The sequence below is a fragment of the Clinocottus analis genome, unplaced genomic scaffold, assembly GCF_023055335.1.
Source record: "Clinocottus analis isolate CAN_PGR_092001 unplaced genomic scaffold, fCliAna1.0.p SCAF_20, whole genome shotgun sequence".
In the NCBI taxonomy this organism is placed as follows: Eukaryota; Metazoa; Chordata; class Actinopteri; order Perciformes; family Cottidae; genus Clinocottus; species Clinocottus analis.
The window spans coordinates 4668741-4692329 of record NW_027175932.1 but is presented as its reverse complement, the minus strand read 5'-3'; the positions used below and the strand labels follow the sequence as shown (position 1 = coordinate 4692329).

Here is a 23589-nt window from a genome sequence, read left to right as displayed (position 1 = left end):
ACATGTTTGTTTTAACAGCTTTTAGCACATTTCACATGTTTTTATACGGTCATTTGCACCGTTATCCAATCTCAGACTATTTCCTCCTCTTCCTCCTGGATCGCTCTTATTAAGCCTGAGTAGAGCTCCTGCTGCCCGCGTCTAGACAATAAAGTCCTTTTATAAAGCTGTAAGCCTCACATCCTCCTGCTTGAGATGGTGAGTGGAAGAATAATCAGCTGTTGCAGCCTGGCAGCCCTGCACAAAAGATTGTACTTCTGTCTAGACCATCTCCAGCTCTTATCTCTATTTATGTGTCCATCTATCGTCACCCTAATATAGTCTCTAACGTTTCTCTGCAGATTCTACTCAACTGACCATTGGAAGTTGTTTCCTTATTGTTATTGGATATTTCCCTTCCCTTTTTTGACAAACAATGCTCCTCTCTGCAAGATATATACATTATATTTTCTGGAATTATTATTTCCCATGATATCTTACAGGTGTGCCACTCCCTTAGTAATAAAATTGAACTTTTACTTCCGAATTACTGGTTCATTTTATTAGTGGTCTGGGGCTCCTGTTCCACTCCAGTGGACAGGGTTGTATTGAAACTTTTTCTGGCAATGGCCAGGTGTAAGAAATGTTTTTAGTGACGTCAGTGACTAATTAGTTGGATAAGACTACAAGAAGAATAGTTGAGTTGTAAAAATAGTTTAAAAAAAACAACAGCTAAAAAGTGATTTTTTCCTAGAAAAAGTTGGGTGTGAATGTCTGAGAGCGAACCCATCCAAGCTACTCTGTAACCTCACCTGACAGCCCAGTAAACACACCCAAAGGCCTGCGAGCTGAAGTGAGCCATAAAATGGCTGGTCACCCATCCCCCCATAGTAATGGGTAAAGAGCAAATCCTCCTCTGTAGATCAAATGGTTAAGTTGGGTGGAGGGACAGTAGTTCCACCCTTAACATCACACCGATGACTTCAATTTAAAAAAAAAAAAAGACAACAAAAAGAGGCGGAAAAATTGCTGGGCTGGCAGAAACGTAGGCAACACAAACTCTTAAAGGACATCACAACTCACCCAATCGTCCTCCTACCAACAACACATACTTCGTCCTCCCGGTTCAACGGGTGTCCAAAGTACAGCCTTTGGGGGAATCAAACCAACAACATTACAAGTCGAACTGGGCTTATTAACAGTGACACTGCGGACAATCAGTAGAGCCATTCATTGGAGGAAGCAGAATCGAATCACACCTGGCTGCATGCGGATCATTCTCACCAGTCGGAGGAACAGGTAAAGATAATCTTATATTTCATTAGTAAAAGCCAGTTTGAAGGAGAGGGAGTGCATTTTTCAGATGGTTCACATCTGATTGGATTGCTCTTTACCTTTGATGGGGTGCACCTTAAAAGTCTATGTTTCTGAACTTGCAGGTAATGTGTTGAAGAGGTGAAGAAAATTAAACATGGTTTTAAAGTTTTTTTTATGTAAATGTCAGAGGATGCATGCGGTCACACTTTATTTTGGGAATTACAATGCTTCAGTCAGAATCAAGATTGATTAATTTGCAAATGTTTTACAATCGAACCTGGAAATTAATAAACTAAGAAAAATCAACTGTTTTTGTTCGAAGGTTGCCAATGACAAACATCTGGGAAAGTCACACATACTGCCAAATTTGTTTTTATTTCCACAGAATAATCATCCATAAACACAGTTACTTTCTCAGCTCTGGATGCAGTAAGCCAATGCAAACTCTTCCAAATGTTTCAAAGTCACAAAGTGGATTTCAGCAAAGCCATCTACTGGAACCGATCCCACAAAACCCATGCAGTGCAAATACAACCAGTTGTATAATTAACATAGCTGGCTCAGACACAAAGCCTCTGGCAGGAAATGAGCATTATCATATTCCTCTGCATGTGTTTCTCTTTAGTCTGCTGGGGAGATTGTAGCCAACCTTAGTTTTCAGTAATATATGTTTCATTTTTCAGATATGTAAAGCCCTGACTCATCATTTTCAACAGTTGGACTATTCAACACACATTATGAATGACTATTAATGAGACCAAAAGGATACCCCATTTATTGTGTGTGCAAGTCAGTCGAGGTTTCTTTTAAATCATACACAGTTTGAGTTAAACCCTTGTTAATTGTATTTTAAAACATTGACTTGTATGTTACCTTTAATAGGTGCTTGGTTACTTATTGTTCAGTTGCTTGCCTCAAAGAAACGGTTGCATTAAATGCATATCAGATGGACAGTTTGACTGATTCTTGATTGCATCCCAAACCTTTTATAAGGCTAGAGAGGCTTAGTGGAGGTACATTCTTAGAGTAGAAGTTACAAGTTGGCCATCCTCTTGCAGAGAGTTAATGGCAGACCTCATGCCAAGTTAATGTAACTGTTAGTCACCTCTGCAGCCTAACAGCAAACTGTATCACGCTGAGAGACATCCACAGACATGTGACTAATTATTTAACGAGGAACTCAAAGAAGACATTGGAGAATGGCGTGCAAAGAAGGGGAGTCACCACGCTTGTTAGGATCGTATGCAAACGTGTCCATTAATCTCGATAGTGAATTGTCTTAGATGTACAATTCCTTTAAATCTGCTCAGGACGTGTAATTGATCATGCGAGATTACATCACGTTCACAAACACACCTTGGCAAACAGAGGAGGAGCTCTGATGGGATTGCATGGCTGATCATGGATAAATGTTGCCCCACAACTCAGTTGGGATTACCCTTCTGCATTCAAGCCTTCGCCGTCATCTCTGTTAAATTAGCGCAGTCTCACGCTGGCATGTTGAAAGGTCACCAATCCTGATACTGGCTAGCTTGTGCAAAAACAATTTGCCTGTCTCGCGTGCAGTAAAATCCCCCCAGATTAAGCTTGACCTCTCTCCCATAACACCCTCAAGTCTCATGTCTGTAGACAATGTTTTGTACTTAAGAGTGCGTCATCTCTTTGCTGGATGCTTTCGCAGTCAAGCTTGGACAACGTGCCTTCCCTCCTAACAGTGTAACAGCTTCTCCTCCTCCGGCCTGAAGCAGAACATAACTACCGCTTTGCACTCATGGACAAATTAAAATCAACCCAGAATAAAAGTTCCTTGTAGAACTTTGAATATGCTATGGCATTTGGATCATTTTCAGTATTATGATTATGACATGACAATTATACTGAACTTTATTTGCGGACTTTTCCCACGTTCTGTGTTGACCGACACATGTAAAACATAATAGTTTGCAGATTAATGAATCCTCATCTGATCGCGAGGTGGACAGCATCAGCACAGAATTAGCGCAAAGGTCGCCAAAGGACGCTCAGGGATTTGTGAGTGGATCAATCATGCCAACCATAGGAGGACAGGTTGTACATGTGGAAGTCAGCAAACAAACAAAACAGGTAGGCTTGTATTAGCCTGTTTGTAAGTGGGTCATGTTTTTAAGTACTAAAAAGGCTTAGCACACAATGCACCACCACGGGATTTGGACCTTTGGTCCTGGGAGAATCTCATTGGCCAAGAGAAGCTTTGGTGTCATCTTGAATGACAGGTTGAATGAAAAAAAAAGTAGTACAAATACAGGGAAGAAAAAGGTACAGCCATTATTTGGGACGGCGCTTGATAACTTCCTAAGAAAGGACAAAGGCAAGAAGGAATTTACAGAGTTCAAGGTAAGGTTCGGTTTCTGTAAGGCAATGACATTGACACAGCTTGGTGACAGAGTCTGTAGATCGGTAGATGTTTGTCTTGCAACAAGTGATTGGGTTTTACCTTTACGGAAAAATGGATAACGATTGTATCATTTGCACCAAAGTATCCCAAAGTTGGGTCAAGAAGCTTTGATCTCCGTACAGTGAGAAAGCGGCTCTCAAAACAGGTGTGGCTTTGTGTTTGATGTGTGCTCATCCATGGAAAAGCGTGGCCTGCTCGAAATGAGTTCCAGGCAAACATGAAGTGCATCAAGAATTTAAACGAGTGCCACATGGCAGCTGAGGGGAATCAAGTTGAAGCTTAAGAGATGGGTGAATGGAAGATGATAGAGCTGATTCTCTGTTTAGTTTTTGCACTTGTTTGTTACATAGAGTCTTTTGCATCTCACTTTATCCTTGTAAGGGGCTAGGACCAGGCCATCTGCCATCCCCCTCAACTGCCATCGCTAACTTGGGAAAGAATTTGGTTCTGCTGAAGTAAATGTTTGCATGTGTGTTTATTTGCAAGCATCATTGTATCAGCTGTATATCCAAAGTGGACTTAGAAAATGTGTGTCCATACATGTTGCAATCAAAAGATGCAAACATGCATCTTACAACTGACATGCAACGTCTTCAAGTCTGAGCTTCAAGATTGTCCTAAGACAATTAAAGTTGACCTGCATCCTATCTTTGGAACTTCACGTGTCATCGGCAGGCAAAGGGAAAAAATAAATGACCCAGAAAGAGCAGATCAGAGCTCAGACAGTCAGCTTCCATTAGTTTTAATGAGAGTGCATTCGTGAACGCTTAGTCAGCTGACGCCTCCGTATTTGATGCCAGCTACATGATTTGCAGGATTTAAAGTGCATGTATTTTAGATTTCGATAGTATGAAAGGCCTAACCAAGACTGTTATTAATCTAGATTATGAAACAGACACAGGATCTAATAAAAACAGTTGCATTGATTATTGGAGACCGTGTGGACCTAATTCCTTAAAGTCCCAAATATTTAGGAAATGATCGGATCCTTTTGTGTGTAACTCTGTATCTCACTACACAGGAGTCTATATATTGTTTTGTCTCTCTTTCTTTCATAGGTTGGGCTTCAAAATGGCACTTCTCCTGAGCCTTCTCTGCTTGTGTCTGGTCGGACAAGTTCTTGGTCAAGACATGCCCTCTGAGGAATTTATAGCCCAGATCCAAGCCTGCCCTAAAGAGTGTCGCTGCCCAACTAACTTCCCTCGTGCTGTCTACTGTGACAATAAAAGTCTGAAGTTCATCCCCAACATCCCTCCACACACATGGTATCTTTACCTGCAGAACAATCTTATCGAAGTCCTGTCAGCAGATGCCCTGCGCAACGCCACACAGCTGCGCTGGTTGAACCTGAATCGCAACAAAATCAATAGTAAGGGAGTGGAAGAAGGTGTCTTCAGTGCAATGTCTCACCTGGCACACCTCTACATGGATGAGAATCTCTTGTCCACGGTGCCATCTCCCCTGCCAGCCAGTCTAGAGCATCTACGTCTCTCTCGCAATCGCATCTCCAGGATCCCCCCTCGTGTCTTCATGGGTCTGGATAAGCTTAACCTCTTGGATCTCCAAGGAAACAAGCTGATGGATGAGGATGTGACTGAGGTGAGCCTAAAGGGTCTAAAAAACCTGGTACAGATCAATCTAGCCAAGAACCAGCTGAGTAGCATGCCTCTTGGCTTACCACCCACCACTACCCAGCTTTTCCTTGATGGCAACAATATTGAGAAGATCCCAGCCAATTACTTCAAGAGTTTGCCAAAAATGGCATTTCTGAGGCTCAACCACAACAAGCTTGGCAGCGGGGGAGTTCCCAAAAATGTGTTCAATGTCTCCAGCATTTTGGACTTGCAGCTGTCCCACAACCAGCTGACTGAAGTTCCCATCATTTCCTCAGGCCTTGAACAACTTCACCTTGACCATAACAATATAAAAAGTAAGTTTGACATTAATCCTTTGAGCTGTAGATGCATAGCGTTTCAGAGAGGCATCCTGTAATGCTATCAAAACTCATTTATTGCCTTTGTTTATTCACAGGTGTAAGCGGCGCCAATGTCTGTCCGGTCGCCATTGACGCTGTGGACGACTCCGTTAACGAAAGTGTTCCTCGACTGCGCTATCTCAGACTGGATGGCAACACGATTAAGCCACCAATTCCCAGGGATGTTATTCTGTGCTTCCGAATGCTGAGGTCCATTGTCATCTAAAATATAAAAATCATCGCATGGTTGTGGGCAAATGTGTGGGCACATAATATATGACATTAGTTGGTATCAACTTGTTTCATTGCTGTGGCGTCTTAGAGAATATTTAATTTCAGTTCCAGAAAATGTTGATTTTGTTTCAGTGAAATTTATAATAAAAGAAAGTTTTCAAAAAAGACAAGGAACTGGCAGGTTAGAAGCTGTATTGATGCTGCAATCTGTTGACCACTAGTTGTGCCTTATTGTTGTAAACATTTACAGAATAAAAATGTGGTTACAATTTAGCACATAGCAGAAAGGTTTTTTTGCGAATAAGTGAACAAAATGTGTTTGTGATATGTTGAGGACTCATTGTCATTATGTGTCTTTGAACAGGAAGCAACGTTTCCACAAAAAATATTTTCCTTTTTTTCTGTAATTTCAGAAAAAACTTGTAGACTTGAAGTCAAATTATTGGTCTTGTGTCTTTGGTTTGCTGTCTTATTTGCTTTAGAAAATCACTCTATTCTACAAATGTTCATATTTTCTATAGGTAATATATTTGTATTTAATATCGGAGAAAAAAAGAATATCCAGAACAATATTTCTTAATGTTTTGTATACGAAATACATATGATGATGATTTTTTTCCAACAACAAAAAAATGCCAACACATTTTTATTGTTATTTTTCTGAATAAACTGACCAAGCGATTTCATTTGAATTGTCTTCAATTTGAATAAAACATCTGAAAATGAACATGTACCTGGTGAAATATTCTCATTTTTTACACCTCCATCAATTAGATTGCATTTAAATGCAATGTAATTAAATGTACATGTACACATAGTAATTATACAAGCTAGGGATCCAAATTCCATCCAGAATATATTAAATAATAACTTCTTACATTATTGTGAAGTTACATGCAAAGATCAATGCTTCCTTCTCCCTCTCCCCGAGCCCAACATGTGAAGACTTCACATAGAGCTGGGTCATATGGTCAAAGAATTTTTACAACCCGGGGGTAAAAAAGAAAAAGTTGACTGTTGTGATTTAAGACAGCACATTTTCCCAGCTATCATGTATGTTTTTTGTTTTTTTTTACTTTACTTCAACTGACAGTCACTAAATGAATACCTTTCCAGAGTAGACCAACTCTGCAAGCCTTCTGAGGCAATAAACTGTGTCATACACTATGCATCAATCATTGTCTCAAACTTTTTGGGGCATTCAGTTATTTGTCTTTGGAGAATCCCATGCAGAAGAAAAGCCCTGAATATAAATCCCAGCCTATATGGCAGGTGCAGATGGATTTCTGGCATTCTCGCAAGGTCCTTTTCCCCTCACTCATCAAAAGGTCTTGAGTTACCATGGGAGTGAGAGAGAGGGGCAGGCAGGTTGAGACGAAATTGTGGTCAGATAAAGCTGACAGGTTAAAGCTAGCCGGTAGCATCGTGGCTGTGTCCTACGTTTGCTGAAACGATGCACATCGAAGACAGTCGAGAGTGTGACGCACCTCTTTGAACGAACACCCGCATTGGTGCAGAACTGCAAAAGAACCGCTTCCCTCGGCTTTCGTCTTATCAGTCATGTGTTCGTATCCCGCGACCAGAACGTTTAGCGAGCGAAGGTGCAAAGAGAAACCTGCTTCAACCAAAAGGGAGGGCAGAGGCCTTCCTCCAAGAGGGGACTTCCTCTCAGCACCATGCTAACAGGGGCTTCTCACAGAGGTCCCATTGTGTACAAGGGCCCCGTAGATTCCCCCCCCCCAACCCCACCATACATGAAAGCAACACATGCCAGAGTTTCACCTCAGGAAAAGGCTGACAAATATTTCAGTCTGATTGAGCCACACTCTTAGAATAAAGGATACTCTTGTAAGGGATAAAAAAGTATTTTGCCATTTGGGGGCTTTTGCTCTCTCTTTCTCTATGTCTGTTGTCTATGCGTGTGCGTGTGTGTGTGTGTGTGTGTGTGTGTGCGTGTGTGTGTGTGTGTGTGTGTGTGTGGTATTTGAGATGGTCGTGCATTTGGGTGCACGGTGCGGGGTGGGTGCACTTCGACTGACCAAAAGCAATGTGCTCTGGTCCAATCAGTCTCAGTGCCTACCTTCACACATAAGCGGCAGGGCACTCAGGTCCGCCAGAGCGCAGAGACCTACACATACACACACACATTCACGCATACACACACACACACACACACACACACACACACAGATAGACATCGTCCAAACACTTCACACACGCACCCTCCCCTCTTCAAGGCACCCTGAGCGACCTCTCACCATTGGCCAAGTCCCGGAGCCCTCAGCATCTCCATCACGGCTGAAGGGACCATTCGGGAAAGCAGGAGACAGAGGTAAGCGTTCTTGGTGCTATCTTCATGCCGGCTCAATGGCTCTGTAGTGCTGGGGGGGATTAAGCTCTGCTGGCCCCTCCAAAAAAATACTGCTATTCAGCAGCCGCTTGGCCAATGGGTTGGCGGTGCAGCTGCTTTATTTCCATTCAGGGATTTGCTTTGGTGAATGAAATGTGGACGTCTTTGTTGTCCTTTGGCAATCTTCGTGGTTACGATTGGTGGCAGTTAGTTGTTTTAAGCTTCAGTGCATTGATTGAGTGATTCAGGTGTGTGCCGAGTGTCCGACAGGTGTTTTTTTTTTTCATTATCATTACTATATTGACAGCGTTGTTGATACGGATACATTTTGCAGTTTTGACAGCTGCACAGTCTTTTTTCATTTGATGACGTATCTATTTGAGCAAACGTGCATGAATTTTGCCTCGAGAGATTCATCGAGTCTTTAACTTTTTCCCATTTGTTTTTGATCATAACTGCCTCCAATTCCAAAGAGTGTGATTGGAGGTAATTTGTATATATTCTGAATTGTGTTCAAATATGTTTGTTTATTACTTAAAGATATGTCACCTGCTTGATTGAGGATATTCAAGTTCCTTTAAACCCTGTCAAAGTGTGCAACCTGTATTAGGGACATAAGGGACGTCCGTCAGGTTTTCTCTACGGTAAAGAAGGTAGAATCACTGGACATCAGGAATGCCCAAGAGGAAGCCAAGCATAACATGGAGGTAGTCAGGAGGCTAGCCTCATACACAGTTTTCACACACTGTACACTGTGATGGCCTGTATAAGCACACCTCTGTCTCCAGTATAGTCCCTCTTTCAGTGTAACCAATGCTGGATTTCACAGCCTCGTGACAGAAGGTTATTTCAGTGGGGATGCTCAGCAGTCGGCTCACCTTTTTCTCAAAGAGGTGCACTCAGTTCACGTTGGTCATTCACAGGAGATAATGACAGGTCGATTTGCATAACTTGTCGAACCCTCTGATATCAACAGAGATTTGATTCAGGACTTTAAATATCCTGTGGATGTGTCTGTGGGTGTTTCGTTGTTGTTTTATATTCGTCCTCATCCCCAAATAGCAGCAGAGCGTTCTTACTTTTTTCTCTCTGAAAGATAGGTGTGTTAAGACAGAGCGTGCATCTGTGAGAGGACGTGTCTTTCCGAGTGTGTGCTAGAATGTGTGCGTGTGTTTGTGTGTGTGTGTGTGTGTGTGTGTATGTGTGTGTCTTTGCGCACTCTCACTGCTGAATGAAGCTTTTCCTTGCAGCAGTAACTCACTGCCATCCTGTCCACAAACCTCGGTGGAATTTGGAGTTTGAGTGCTGAGACAGGCAAAGACCGGGCCTCATAAAGGCCCTCTGTAAAGGGCGAGGGGTCGAGTTAAGAAAGTCTCTCTCTCTCTCTCTCTCTCTCTCTCTCTCTCTCTCTCTTTCTCTCTCTCTCTCCATCTAACCCTGAGGGCCAACATCTTGTCCACGTTTCTCTCTCTCTCCGTCTCACTCTTCTCTTCTCTTCCCTTGCTCTCCGTTTCTCTGCCCCGGCCTGGAGGACTCTTCTTCTTTTCTTGGTTTTCACACCATCCGTCTCAGGTCTGCTGACATGTGTGGCTACACCTGCTGTTAGGGTGCTATACAGTCCCTCCATTGACAGTTGATTTATGTCTTCACCTCATTACCTAACCGGCAATTAATACATGGTAATCTTAATAGCAATTCCCAGTCGGGATTCGCATTCATTAACTTAACCAACCTCGCTAACTTTATGAACAGCAGATATCTAGGTCATGGCAGTGAATGGTTCGTCGCCCATACAGTGAAAATCATACATGCTAATTTATGATTCAAGTAGAAAAGGCCCTCTTGTCTGTGCCTTCAATTCTTATTTGAAGAATTTTGCTGCACGTTTCCACCAAAGCCTTTTTTTCTGTAAAAAATTCAAACGTTTTATTGGATAAGAAGCAACAAAAGTCCCTTCTCCTTTAAACTGTTGTCACACACTCCCACCATACAGTCATGTTAAATAACTGCCAGATATTGAATGCTACTTGCTATTGAATATGACTCTTTTAGAGACCGAACAACAAAATAAAGGCGGCCCGTTTGATGCATAGGAGTGTTGAGCATTGCCAATTGATGAAAACATTCCCATGGTTCCTTATCAGATCAACTACGACTTCTGACCTTTGACCCGCAACAGGCGAGCTCTGATTTGAGCCAAGATGGCTGCTTCCTGGAACTGGGAGCCTCCAGCCACAGTGAGGCAAGAGGCCCCCATATTTTGATTCTCCCAGCTGTCTGCACCTCAGTAATGAAATCACTGACCTTAGTGATGTGGCACAATGTCAAGCTCTGGTCTCCGGTACCATATAAGCTGGTTATGAGGCCAGTATCATGAAGACATGTTGAAGTGTTCAACATGTTCAATTCTAACAGCTGTGCTTTTGTACTTAGGAGTGCGAATGTAGTGGTGTAGTATGTATGTATTAAAGAAGGAAGTTTTCTGGTTACACAGGACAAATTATGTCCTGTGCATCTGCAAATGGTAATATTGAAATAGACATTCCTCCTTTGACTGCACATCTCTCTGCCTTTGTCAAGGTGGACGACAGTATGAGGATGCTTATGCGGCTCGTGTTGGGACTCTTCGTCCTCAAAGCGGTGGTGGCCGGCCCCAGATTTTCCCGACAGGCGGACTTGGACACATACGACAATGCCAACTATGATGTGGATCTAGACAATATAAATTTGGAGAACCAGGAAATCTATGACTATGAAGACGGGCTGACGATTGATGATCCTCAGGTAAGAAACTCTCTCGGTCAAGAGGAAATGTTTGTCCCTTTCTTTTGATTGTGCTACAAATGTTCCTTACAAAGGAAACCCTTGTGTTTTTACAACATTTACATTATTATTGTCATCATTATTGTTATCATTCTTGTATTTGTTCACTTTTAATTGGCAGGTGAAGTAAATGAGTTGGGTCATAGCTTTGCTTAAGTGTAACTTAATTATGCAACATTTATTTTTAGTTTACTTCTTTGACAGTGTGTATCGTTTTGTGCTACAATTCCCAGAAGTCCCGATTTTCCTCCAATTGCACTTATCACAGCCATGACGGTGTAATATTGGCGATGGGCCGGTTTTGGACCGAGGTCACCGGGTTCATGAAGCAGAATGTCCATTTATATAATGGACATTCTTCTCTACAGCTTTTTAAACTATTGTGTCCAAAATATTTCACTTTTATACTTTGGCCCGCCACCATTGAGTTTCCACAGACTCACTTCTGCATCTGGACTATTTTTCATTCGTGGAATCAAACGATATTTATGCCTCAATGATAGTTATATGATGGATATATTTTTTATATTCTGGTAAAACTTAAGGATGGAGGAACTTAACATTTTTTTGTTTTTATTTATTTATTTATTGCAGGATTACATTTTGATTCAATCGATCCCAATATATGAAGATTATTTTATTTCCTTTTTATTTGACAGACGACAGTGTAGAAATGGGAGAGGGAGAGAGAGAGAGAGCAGGGGTTTGAGATTCAACAAAGGTCCTGAGGTCGGAATGGAAACTGCGAGGTTGCGGTTGTATGGCATGCGCTGTAATCACGTGGACACCAAGGTGCTCCCACAATGCATCATTCTAACAGTAACAGGTAAAGAGTGTTATCTGCTTGCGCTCAAACTCTCAAACACTACTTTTCTCATTCTACTCGAAATTGTGCTCGGCACAGCATCTTTTAAAAGGTGAGCGGAGAACGGTGGCAGAAAGGGTTACCAGCTGGACGCTGGCGTCCAGAGGTTCCCTTTAAATCAACTCAAGTTGAGTGATATGTGGCAAGCCTGTAGGGCACGCTGGGATGGCAAGCTTTAGCCAAATTCATGTTCCCGTTTATACCTCTCTGTTGCACGGACATTCGGGCCAAGGCGTGTCAAGACGGAAGATTTTCAACAGGCTTCTTCTGCGCCAGCGATTTAACTTCGACCTGATGTGGATTGCACTCACACCACTGCTTTTATCTAACACCAAGCCCACAATCCAATGCAGATTTAGCAGATATAACAAGATGTAGCAGAATAAACAACATGAAGCGGGGAATTATTTGTGTCCACCATTGCAAAAGAGTACAACAGCCGATGTTTAAGATGATTAAACTCTGTTGTGTAAAGTTTTACAGCTGAGAAAACGTGATAGTGTTCAGTGTGGGAAAGTTGTTGGCCTTGATAATGTCTCTCTGTTTAACAAGCCGGGATACGACCACAGCACATTGCAAAAATATTTTGTGGGAGTCTGTGGGAGCAGGAAGAGGAGAAAACATTTGCGTCTTTGTTGTTCACACTTAAACACACATAAATACATTATTTTGACTTGTATTCTTAGCTTTGCATGTTGGAGGAAAAGCACATTGGTCAGATCTGTCATGTTGTTTTGTTTTCCACAGTTAAAGGTGAGAGGGCAGCTCCTCAGATAAGACTGCTTGCTTAGGAAGAGTAAAGATTAAATGGATTTGATTCACACACGCACACATCAGATGTCAGGGGAGAACTGAAGCGAGGGTGACCTCCATGCCTCTGGAATGCTGACTCTTTACTTTCCACATCCAGCTCCCTGTTTGTATTTCTCTTCTTTCTCCTCAGGGCTTGTCTCTTTTGAGAGCGGTAAAGGCTCATTTACGATGTTATCCAAGCAAATTGTCTTCAGTCTGCTGCATTCAAAATGCTTTAATCACAGAGTTTCGATTCATTCCGGCGTCTTCTTTGTTTCAACAAGACATTCAGTCGGCCCTCTTGAACCAGACTTTATTGCTTCAGGTTTCAAGGCAATGTCTGAAACTGCTGTTTGTGCTGCTGCTGTAGTGGCTTGTATTACTGTAGATAGCACGACTTGCCAGCTGTAATTCTATATTTGCTCCACTTTGAAAACAACTAAAGAATCTGACTTGAAAAAACAGGGAATTTTGTCCCAGCTTTGGCCCGCCAAGAGACGAATACCCCTCTCATGTCTGTGCGTTAAATTTGAAGCTACAGTCGGTTTAGCTTAGCATAAAAACTGGAATCAGGGGGAAACAGCTCGCCGTGCTCCATCCACAATCCACCTTCTAGCACTTCTACAGCTCATAAGTTGACACAAAGCTTTAAAACTGTTTAAAAAAATCCCAAGAAAAGAGATTCTAAATCTCAAATTGGATCCATCTTGGATAAATAAAGGTTAAGTTAAGAAAGAAAGAAGGGAAGTTACTGCAGCCAACGGTCATATTTACTGTCCATACTTGAGTGTCATCGATCTCCTCCTGTAGCTTGGCAAGAAAGCGAATAAGCCTCATTCCCAAAATGTCGAACAATTCCTTTGAAGATACAAAGTGCAGAGATTCTGTTGGCAATCGCTCTGAACGGCAGAGCTTCATAAATGTGACTCTTAATGTACCACGTGGCTTTCCACTGGACTCAGGGCTCGACGTGAAGTTATTGGTGTTGTCCGTGCGCTGCAGTATCTGTGGATGAAGCATGAGCTGCATTCTGATCTCCTGATGCTCACGTCTTCACGAAGATCATTCTGTCATTGTGTTTGTTGTACAGGAAGCAGCTGTTGAACCATTGTGGGGAAAAATGAAGTCTGAAACTTCACTTATGGTGCTGAATGCGCCGACTGACTGTTGCACTATGCACTACGGCGGCAGCGTACCATTTGGCATCAGCTTGATGCTCACATTCAACGTCCTGCATTCTGTATTCCCATGCTGTTTCCAGAGCTTCTTAAGTTTTTTTTCTCCGTATTTTTAGTTGCCAGCTTTTCGCCTCTTCTTTCCCCTCGGGTGGATGTGTTTGCTTTGGGGAAAGGGGGAAATGAAGGGGAGAGCTGCAGCGAGCAAACTCCACACAACACTTTTCAAAGGCCTACCTTGTTGTATCCCAAACTGTGTCTCTCTGCCAAGCTTTAAAATGTGACTGGGCATCTCTTCATCGCTGCATTTAAAGTCTCAGCGTGACTTTTTACGAGTCATATTTGTTGTAACCAATCACTTAATGGCTGCACGTTGTTTGACTGGATTTATTGTAACGATGTATGATTTTTGATACCTCTCGGCTTACTGGCATCGGGTTTCTGTGGTCGCAAGTAGCTGAAAAGACTGAAAATATGTATTTGTTGCAGCTACCATGTGTGTCTTGGTTCCACAAGGACCATTCCCTTTTTGGAGGGTTGAGTCAGCCACGTTGGGCGTGAGAGAGTGTCAGGTATTACCTGCGGCGGTGTGTGGGCGCTCATTGCCCTCGCCTGGAGGACGATAGAACTGCAGGTTTGATCGAACATCAAAGAGCAACGGCAGTGACTGAAACTGCAATTATGCCGCGAGATGGATATACCTGAAGCTTTTGATGAAGAAACCACAAAGGATTGTAGTTCTTGAAGCTTGGTGGGTTTGGCAGAGCTGTCTTTTCAATTGTTACCCAGAATAAAATGGAAATGCTGCTTAGCCTTTGTTCATAAAGTTATTTTAAAATGAGATAGAGGAGACGCTGACATGGATGTGTGCTTGGATGCAACTTCTGCAGTTTGTTTAGTGTTTAAGTTGATCAAAAAAAGTGACTAAAACCTGTTTAGGGTCAAATAAAGATGGCTTTTTCAGAGAACCCTTCATTAAAGAATAAGAAATGTAAGTACAATAGCTTCAGACTAATCCATATAAAGTCTGAAAAGAAAGTAACTTTCCTTGTGGCAAAATAATTGGCATGATATTTGCCTATTTTCTTTTTTCTGTTGATATGTGAAATTAGGTTAATCACTGTTATTCAATGTCCACTATAGTCTGTCCTGGAAGTTGAGTGGTGATTGGATACTTAAAGCTGTACACGTTGCTGCCATCTAGTGGTTCCATCGTGTTTTTTGTTTTGGTCTTCGATTCAGTGACACATCAGATGGATTGTGTCACTGAATCAGATCATATTGGCTCAGTTCTGCAGACTTCTCCAGTTGTTGGATGTATTTTTCTGTCCTTTCGACTCTGTTGAATCACAGTGGAGAGAGAGAGAGAGAGAGAGAGAGAGAGAGAGAGAGAGAGAGAGAGAGAGAGAGCGAAAGAAAGAACTGACTTGTCCGCCTGGCATCCATCAATCCATCCTCCATTTTCTGAATCATTTACACTCAAATGTCTCAAATTCTACCACTGTATTGTCCTGTGATCAAGTCTTTTTGTGTGTGTTTACTTAGCACCTAAAAGGTATATCATATATATCCGTATAATACATGTAGATAGAATGGATACAAATTGTATAATAGATGCAAGAGATTTAGATTTTGCAGGTTGCCTGTCAAATAAAACATAGTCCGACCTGGATTACATGGTGCAGAAGTCTAATTACATAAAAATATGCCAAACATTGTGCATGTAGCTCATCATAATTCAATGTATGACTATAATGGCATATAGAGTACATCAATATTCTTATTATTCTCTTGAAATCAGAGAACATTTTAATGGTGAAACTGTATCATCTGCTCAGATTTATACTTCATTTTACATCTGATTTGTCACCTTTATTGCATTAATCTCCAACCTTTAGTTGTTTTGCTAAGGTGGAATCTTTACCAAACAATTAAAATGAACTATTTTATTTTTGGAATAGAGCAAACACGTCAAGCCCTTTGTTTTCCATGATTACAATAATATCAGGATGAAGTTAACTTACTTAAATAAGAAAAAAAAAAAAAGCATTGACGCTCGCTCTCGAAGCAAACTATCTCTACGCATTTTTGACTCACTGCCGCCGTCTTTCCCTCAGATAGAGATTGGAACGCTGGCCCCACCTGACTATAACTACCCTGTACCCGAGGCCTCGTTGGAAGAACAAGAAGAGGAGGAGGAAGAAGAGGACGAAGAGTTGCCCCTAACAGCCCAGCTCATCCCTCAGGGTTCAGGGGGATCCGGGGTTCTCATGGGCCCAGACACACAGAAAGGTCTGAAACAGCACACACCCATAAGTGTTCAGTCACTTTAGTTCGCGGGCTTTAGGAGGGGCCCTTTGTCATGTTGCTGTCGGCATAAAAAGCAGGCTCTCCACAAAAAAAACATCCAAAACAAAGATAGACTAATCTACCTCCTAAACGTGTCGTCTGCATCTTCAACAATCACCTTTGCCATGTGCATGTCTTCCATTTAACTAGCTGTTAATGGTTAAATGTGTCCCTTTCAATGACTGTGTCCATCTGTCACCATTCGACTACTTAACCCGATCATCATTGTGAGCTGATTAATGATCCATTTCATCTGTCTGTTTATTAATACCTAATCTTGTCTCTAACAAGAGGTGGAGCTGCGTCTGACGCCCATTGACATCCTTCATGTCTCCGGGGATTTTGGGGGCTCCGTAGGGTCCGGGGCCTCGAGAGCTTCTGGGGCTTCTGGGGCTTCTGGGTCGGGAGGATCCGGAGAATCCGGAGACCTATTGGTCTCCAGCGGCTCTGGGGGTTCCGGTGATATCATCCTGGTCTCCGGAGCCTCCCAGGAGCTCGTCAGCTCGGGGGGATCTGGGGAATTCTTGGTTTCTGGGGATCTCTTGATATCTGGGGATTTCTCAGGATCCGGGGATATTTCTGGAGCCTCCGGGGATATTTCTGGGACCTCCGGGGACCTTGGCTCTGGGATTTCAATCGAATTCCCCCTGGGCTCCGGAGGGTCTGGGGACCAGTCTGGTTCTGGGTTCTCTGGAGATCTCTTGATCTCAGGGGCCTCCGGAAGCTCTGGGGTTTCTGGGGACTCTGGTGAGTCTGGTGACTTGGGGATAACACTGTTATCTGGAGGTTAGTACAGATAGCAACTCTTTCAAATTGCATTTCTTGATGTGTCTTACTCTATGTTGATCTTTTGTCTTCAATTCCATTTAACTGCGTTGATTTGAAATGTAGTTAAATGTTGATTTTGCTCATAATCTCACTTATTTGTTGTACCCTGTGCCATCGTATTTGTGTTCCTCATAATCAATGTTCTCCTAACCTCATGTCTCATCTTAAATGTGTCTGTGATTGATTGGTTAATGGGTTGATTGATTGTCCGTCTCACCCTATACCCTTCCTAATCTCGTGTCTCCTAACCCCAACCCTTGGCTCTAACAAGAGGAGGAGCTGCCCCTCATGCCTGAGCCTATCCCTAGCGAGGCGTCAGGTGCTTCAGGGGAGTTCTCAGGAGCTTCAGGAACCTCAGGGGCCTCTGGGGATCTTGGAGCCTCTGGAGACTTAGGGTTCTCTGGATCCTCTGGGGCTTCTGGTGTCTCCGGCTCTGGAGACACAGAGGTCCCTGAGGTAACTCTGCTCCCTGACACTGATAAAGGTCAGTATCTAATCTAGACTCGTGGGTAAAAAGTGTTCTGCCCGGCCCAGTATCGGCCCCCGGCAGCCGCTGAATCCTTTCAGAACTTGGTGATTGTTTGTCAGTTTTGTTCACTTTATATGAAGTGTAAATTAGCTTTTTCCCCTCCATCTATATTACTGCTTACTTGGTTGGAGACCAGCAGCTTTATGAGAACCTTGAGGAGGTTTTGACCCTTTAGTAGTGTTCTGCATGGAGCATTGTCTTAAAGTTTGTTAGTATCGTGTACAAGAGGGAAGAGACTTATAGCCAGTTACCATGCTGCCAATTTACCCCAGTGACGTTGGTACTGCAACGTATAAAACAAACTTCTGTACAACAAGGTCATTCATTATTAATTCATGAAGGTTTCATATTTGGAGAAACTTCCCTGGAGGTTAGAAAAGCCACAGAGAACCCAGAAGCTAAAAAAAAGCTTTTTTTTGCTTACGCACTTCACAAGTAATGTTAATATAAATGGGTACCATCTTTGAGGCCATTATCCAGTTAATGTAAAAGATCCATGATTTTCAAACGCTGTTCTTCACATAACATGATAGATATCCCTTCAAAGTGAGAAAAGACGATTTTGAAGAGAAAGAATCTTATAGACGATGAAGAGGGTGTAATATTTCTACCCCTAGTTTGTGGAGAAGGCCATTGATGAAAGCATTACTTGAGCAATGATTTGAGTTATCCCAGGAACTATTTTCACGTAAATGTTCATACAAAGTCAATTGTCTAAAGCCTAGCTTTTTTTGGGGGGTGGGGACATTCTTTGCTAACAAGCAAATGTGTGACCACTCAGCAGATCACGTCACGCTATTAACACCAAAAAAACATTTTCATTTAACTTCCGTTCATCAGCTAAATGCCATGAGCACTTAGTTAACACTGCTAATACTTTGTATGTTACTTATCACTGAGGCAAACAGTGGGCTGCTGTTTGTCAGACCTGCCCATGCTAATCTAACCTGTTTCTTTAACACCTAATCTTGTCTCTAACAAGAGGAGGGGCTGCTTCCAGCGACACCAGAAACCCCTCAGGAGGGTACTGGCGGTGTAGAAGGGTCAGTGGTCAGCTCTGGGGAACCTGATGAGCCCGAAGAGCCTGTGATTGACAGGAAAGGTCAGTATTTAACAACACACAGGCGTTGAATTCAGAGAAGGGAGCTCCGAATGCCAGTCTGCAAACCCTCAATCCTCCGAAAAAACATTCTTCTGCTTACTTTTTTCATACTGTATCCCCTCCCTCTCCTCCTCCTCTTGGTCCATATTCTCCAGGTATGCCCACTTGCTTGCTGTGCACGTGTCTCGGTGGGTCGGTCTACTGCGATGACTTGAAGCTGGATAGCGTTCCACCTCTACCCAAAGACACCACTCACTTCTACGCCCGCTACAACAGAATCACCAAGATCAACAAGTCCGACTTCGCCTTCATGAGTATGTCTGAAGTTAACTATCTAAATATTACAGGTAAGGACCAGGTATAGAGTTGATGTTTTGGTGCTTTTGTCGCTCCCCTCCAGACAAGCTGAAGAGGATCGACCTGACCGCCAACGAGATAACGTCCGTGGACGAGAGAGCATTTATGGGTCTGCCTGAGCTGGAGGAGCTGGTCATTCGAGAAAACCACATCTCCCAGCTGCCGGCTCTCCCAGAGACCATGAGCCTGATCGATGCCTGCCATAACAACATTGGCAGCAAGGGCATTCACAACGAGGCGTTCAAAGTACGTACGGATATCGAGAGTATTTGTGTTTCAGCTATCTCAGCTGAATGTAGGGAACACTGTCGCAGGGAGAACGATGGATGACAATGTTGTATTGTGTATTGTCAAGGCCACCTCTGAAACTTGTGGGGAAGTTCCTGAAGGCCTGAGCCAATAACGACTTATGTCTTGTCTCCTTTGTGTCCAGGATATGACGAGCCTGCTGTACCTGTACCTCACAGACAACCACATTGACTACATCCCCGTGCCTCTACCTGACAGCCTGCGCTCTCTACACCTACAGGTACATCCGCTTTGGCCTCATGACTCATCCATCCAACGTGGGTTTGCCACAGGAGCAACATGACTGCTGTTGAATAAAGGAGGGTGTAACTTATTTAAAGGGTGTAACTTTAGGAAGTATGCCTTTGTCAGAGTATGCACTCCAGAATATTAGAGGAATATTGCAATGAAAGTGTCTGTGTAGTTGTGATGTGATATGTAAATATGGTTACTGAGAAGACGATGCAGAATAATACATCAAAGGCGCAGTTGAACCCAGACAGGTGTTTTCACTTTGGCCTGATTAGACCACTGCTCACGCTGGAGTGGGCGGAGCAACGGCAAAATGACATGTCACAAAAACTTCCCAAACCAATAAATGAATCTATAATGATCCAATTTCTTCATCAGCAAGTAGGTCTTACAGGCCTGGAGATGGTATCTCATTATGTGTCCTCCTCCATCTTCTTTTGCAGCGTAACAATATTCAAATGATGCACGGGGATACGTTCTGCAACCTGCAGGATTTCAACTACATCAGGAACGCACTGGAGGACATCCGTCTGGACGGCAACCCCATCAACCTCAGCAGGACCCCGCAGGCTTACGTCTGCCTGCCCCGTATACCCATCGGGGATCTCATTTAACCACACAGACACACTGACTCCCACGAATACAACCACATGCACACATCCTTGTACATATTGACACGCGCAGACACGCAAACCGTCTATCATTCCTCAAACAACCAATAAGCTACAGTTACAAATGGCCATGCATGCTGCTGACTGATACTATATGGATCAGTGAAGCTCTGTGTGAAAATGTATAATCCATAAACATCCACAAACACACAAGTTAAAGAGTCAGATTCTGGTGATACACTGCTCTACTTCTTATTGTTGTTGATACACACTAAAACCATCACTCTCGCCTTCCCTCGCCTATTAAAACACGTGCACACACACACAAACACACGCACACACCAACACGAACTTTCACAAAAGCCAAACTGTTCCGCAACTTGATTAAGAGAAAACAATAGGTGGCATTTGGAGAAATCAGTTTATTATATAAATCCTCAAATGCCATGTATGTGTCTGTTTAGTGTCTGTTCATGACTGGCAAAAAAAATAAAAATACAACCAGTAATATTGTTTAAATGTTTGTTTTGTAAAAATAAAAAATATTAATATTATTGATGAATCGTAACACTTTTGGAAATGTATACTAGCATAAACTTATTGAAGCTGGAGCTTAATGGAAGGTAAATTGATTATCTAATGCAATAAAAGACGCATTGAAACACAATCATTTGTTGTAAAGTCTGTACTGTAATATAAAAATATATATTCTGAAAAAAAAGATTTTTTACATGAACTGCAATATTTGGTATTTCACATTTCAAAAAGTGATGTTTTAAACCGTGCACAATAGCCGACACCAAAGACTCTAAAGACTATTGTTTGATTTGGGAGGGGGGTTGTTGATTTTGATTGTGGATGGGGTAAAGAATAATGATAATAGCTTGCTATTGTGTGCTCTGTATGGAATAACCACAAGTGAATAAAGTTGTTGTGAAGACCTCTCCAAACTCGGAGTGGCTCAAAGTTTTCATTGATGCCTTGCGGGTGAAGTCTGTGCATTTTTAACTGATGCAGCCGAGGTGGAAAAACTGCTCGAAAAATAAAGTTCCTTCGGGGGGAAAGTGGTGTCCCCAAAAACCCCAGCGAATTATAAATTTTCAATAAGTTTTTCAAACAAATTGAGGAACTGCTCCTTCCTGTCCGTGACAGTCGAGTCTTTCCCACTGCTGCCGTCCTCAGTGACCTCCTCAGTCCTTTCTCTGGTCGTGGAAAGTCTGTCCAGCAGAGCTTTCTCCTTCTCCAGAGCCAGCCGGTCTCTGCTCACGACATCTCTGTCCTTGTCCACCAGCACCCTCTCTCTCTCCATCACCGCCTTCTCCCTCTCCATCGTCGCCCTCTCTCTCTCCAGCGAGGCTCTGTCTCGGTCCAGAGCGGCGACCTCCCTGTCCAGCGTCGCTCTCTCCCTCTGCAGCACCAGCTGCTCCCTCTCGACCACCTGTTTCTCCCTCTCCATCACCCGCTTCTCCCTCTCCATCACCCGTCTTTCGTTGTCCAACATGTCCCTCCCATGGTCCATCTCTTGGATGGCGCGATCCATCTCCCAGCTGGACTCCTCCGCCGCTTCCTCATCCTCATCTCCGTTCAGGGAAACTTCAATCTCTGGTCCGGCTGCTAACAAAACCGGAGGGGAGTCCGGCGCCATGGATAACTTCCTCCTCTTGGGTTTGGAGATGATTGGGTAATCGTCGTTGGTGGAGATGGCCTTGAGGATGGGGGCACTGCCTTCCAGCCGACCCTCCATGGCATCGTCCATCAAATTGAAATGCGGCCACGCGTCAGGGAACACTTTCATTCCCTCTGGCGGGTTCTTTAGCCCCTGAGGAAAAAGAGAGAGGGCGATTAATTGTTCAACTACTTAATAAATCTAAGTGGCTTCCTTTATGTTTTGTTATTTTTAACTGTACCTTGTATCTCTTCTTCATGTTTTCCCATTTTTTGGATGCTTGATTGTGGGTCATCTTGTGCTCCAAGCCCATATGTTTTAGGATGGCTCTGAAAATACAATCATCTTAATAGCACACAAAAACATGAGCTGAAACCATTAGTTGATATGTTGATATCTTATAACTACTCAACTACCATGACAATCTATTCATCATCAGGAAAAGTCACTGGTTTCAGCTTCTCAAGTGTGAATATTAACAAACATTTAGCTTTCTCTGATTTTATGCTGTAAAATGATCAAAGCATTGACGAACCGCAATGCAGAATATGGTACCATAACTACTAATGATGGCGACTTCCTATCTTTGAAGCTATATATTATACATATATCTTAATAAACATCACTGTTTTCACACAGTAATGTCTATCAGAGCTCAAACTTGCTGTCATACCTCCATGCCCACATGGAAGTGTTTCTCCTTCCAGAGAAGAGGTACTTATTTGAAACCCTCAGCTTCACAAGGTCTTCGACTTCATTTGTACTCACTGAGAGGGGGGAGAAAATAAATGAGTTAGAAATGAGTGAATGGGCTGCTGAAAAAATGTAGATTAAAAGAAAAAACTCGACTTGAATGAAACATCAGCATTTCATAGACACTGGTTATTGTGCCGTGTGCATTTCACCCTATTATGACTTCAAATATATGGAATTTTCTACATATGTTATTACAAAATAAGAGTGAAGAATACTCCACACTCCTTATTATTTTCAAGTAACTAATTAGCACAATACATACTGTAACCTGCTCAACATTTGCAGGTGGACTGTACAACAGGTGATACCAATCAACAGTTGTGTGTTGCCTCATGGTTTGCTCGTGCTCATTTACACAATATTACACAACACATCAAACCCAGCGTTACGTCACCGCTGACGGCCAACGGGGGAAATGCGCGTTAACACGCTGTATTCACTTTTAATCGTTGCATGAAAGCGTGCTTATTGGGAACTTCCACCGTGGAGCACACTTGCTAGGTGCCCAAGCTAACTGTTAAGTACGTTAGCTAGCTTCATTAAAACATGGCATCTCTCGCCGCTGCCTGCACTTACTTTTATATGTGAACTCCACGGGGGTGAATTTATCATAAGTGGTGCTCGTGTAAGCGTGATCGTTGATTTCCATGTTTCCCTATTTTACGTTCTTCGTTTTGTCTTTTTTTATCAAGTGCCCTTCGTGAGAAAGAGACCACTCGTTCCTCCTTCAGAGGGACCCTATCTTCTTCTTCGCTTGCTTTTAACAGAGTGCTTCCCCGTGACCTGCACACTGGAGGCGCCAAATCAGCTCACTATCGCCACCCAGTGTGGCGGAGGTTTAGCACTTTTGTTTGCTCCACTATTTATATGAATCGTTCGAGTTTTGGATTAATATGTATGGATATAT

At 42.8% G+C, this 23589-nt stretch overlaps 3 protein-coding genes across 3 annotated transcripts; 2 read left to right on the top strand and 1 right to left on the bottom strand.

Annotated features, from left to right (window-relative positions):
* The first annotated feature begins 1137 nt into the window (after positions 1-1137).
* Positions 1138-5931, top strand: kera (keratocan). Its single transcript, XM_068586948.1, has 3 exons — positions 1138-1278; positions 4789-5660; positions 5762-5931. The coding sequence occupies exons 1-3, from the start codon at positions 1247-1249 to the stop codon at positions 5929-5931; spliced, it is 1074 nt and encodes a 357-aa protein (XP_068443049.1). The 5' UTR covers positions 1138-1246.
* Positions 5932-8183: 2252 nt separating this feature from the next.
* On the top strand, positions 8184-20263 carry epyc (epiphycan). The gene is made up of 8 exons (XM_068586857.1): positions 8184-8271; positions 10870-11073; positions 16062-16236; positions 18633-18752; positions 18908-19066; positions 19153-19355; positions 19543-19638; positions 20093-20263. The coding sequence occupies exons 2-8, from the start codon at positions 10882-10884 to the stop codon at positions 20261-20263; spliced, it is 1116 nt and encodes a 371-aa protein (XP_068442958.1). The 5' UTR covers positions 8184-8271; positions 10870-10881.
* A 427-nt stretch (positions 20264-20690) lies between these two features.
* si:dkeyp-38g8.5 (uncharacterized protein LOC568385 homolog) lies at positions 20691-23413 on the bottom strand. The gene is made up of 4 exons (XM_068586838.1): positions 23259-23413; positions 22600-22693; positions 22168-22255; positions 20691-22079 (listed from the first exon to the last, which is right to left on the bottom strand). Exons 1-4 carry the CDS (start codon positions 23329-23331, stop codon positions 21351-21353), a joined length of 984 nt encoding a protein of 327 aa, XP_068442939.1. The 5' UTR covers positions 23332-23413; the 3' UTR covers positions 20691-21350.
* Positions 23414-23589: the final 176 nt, after the last annotated feature.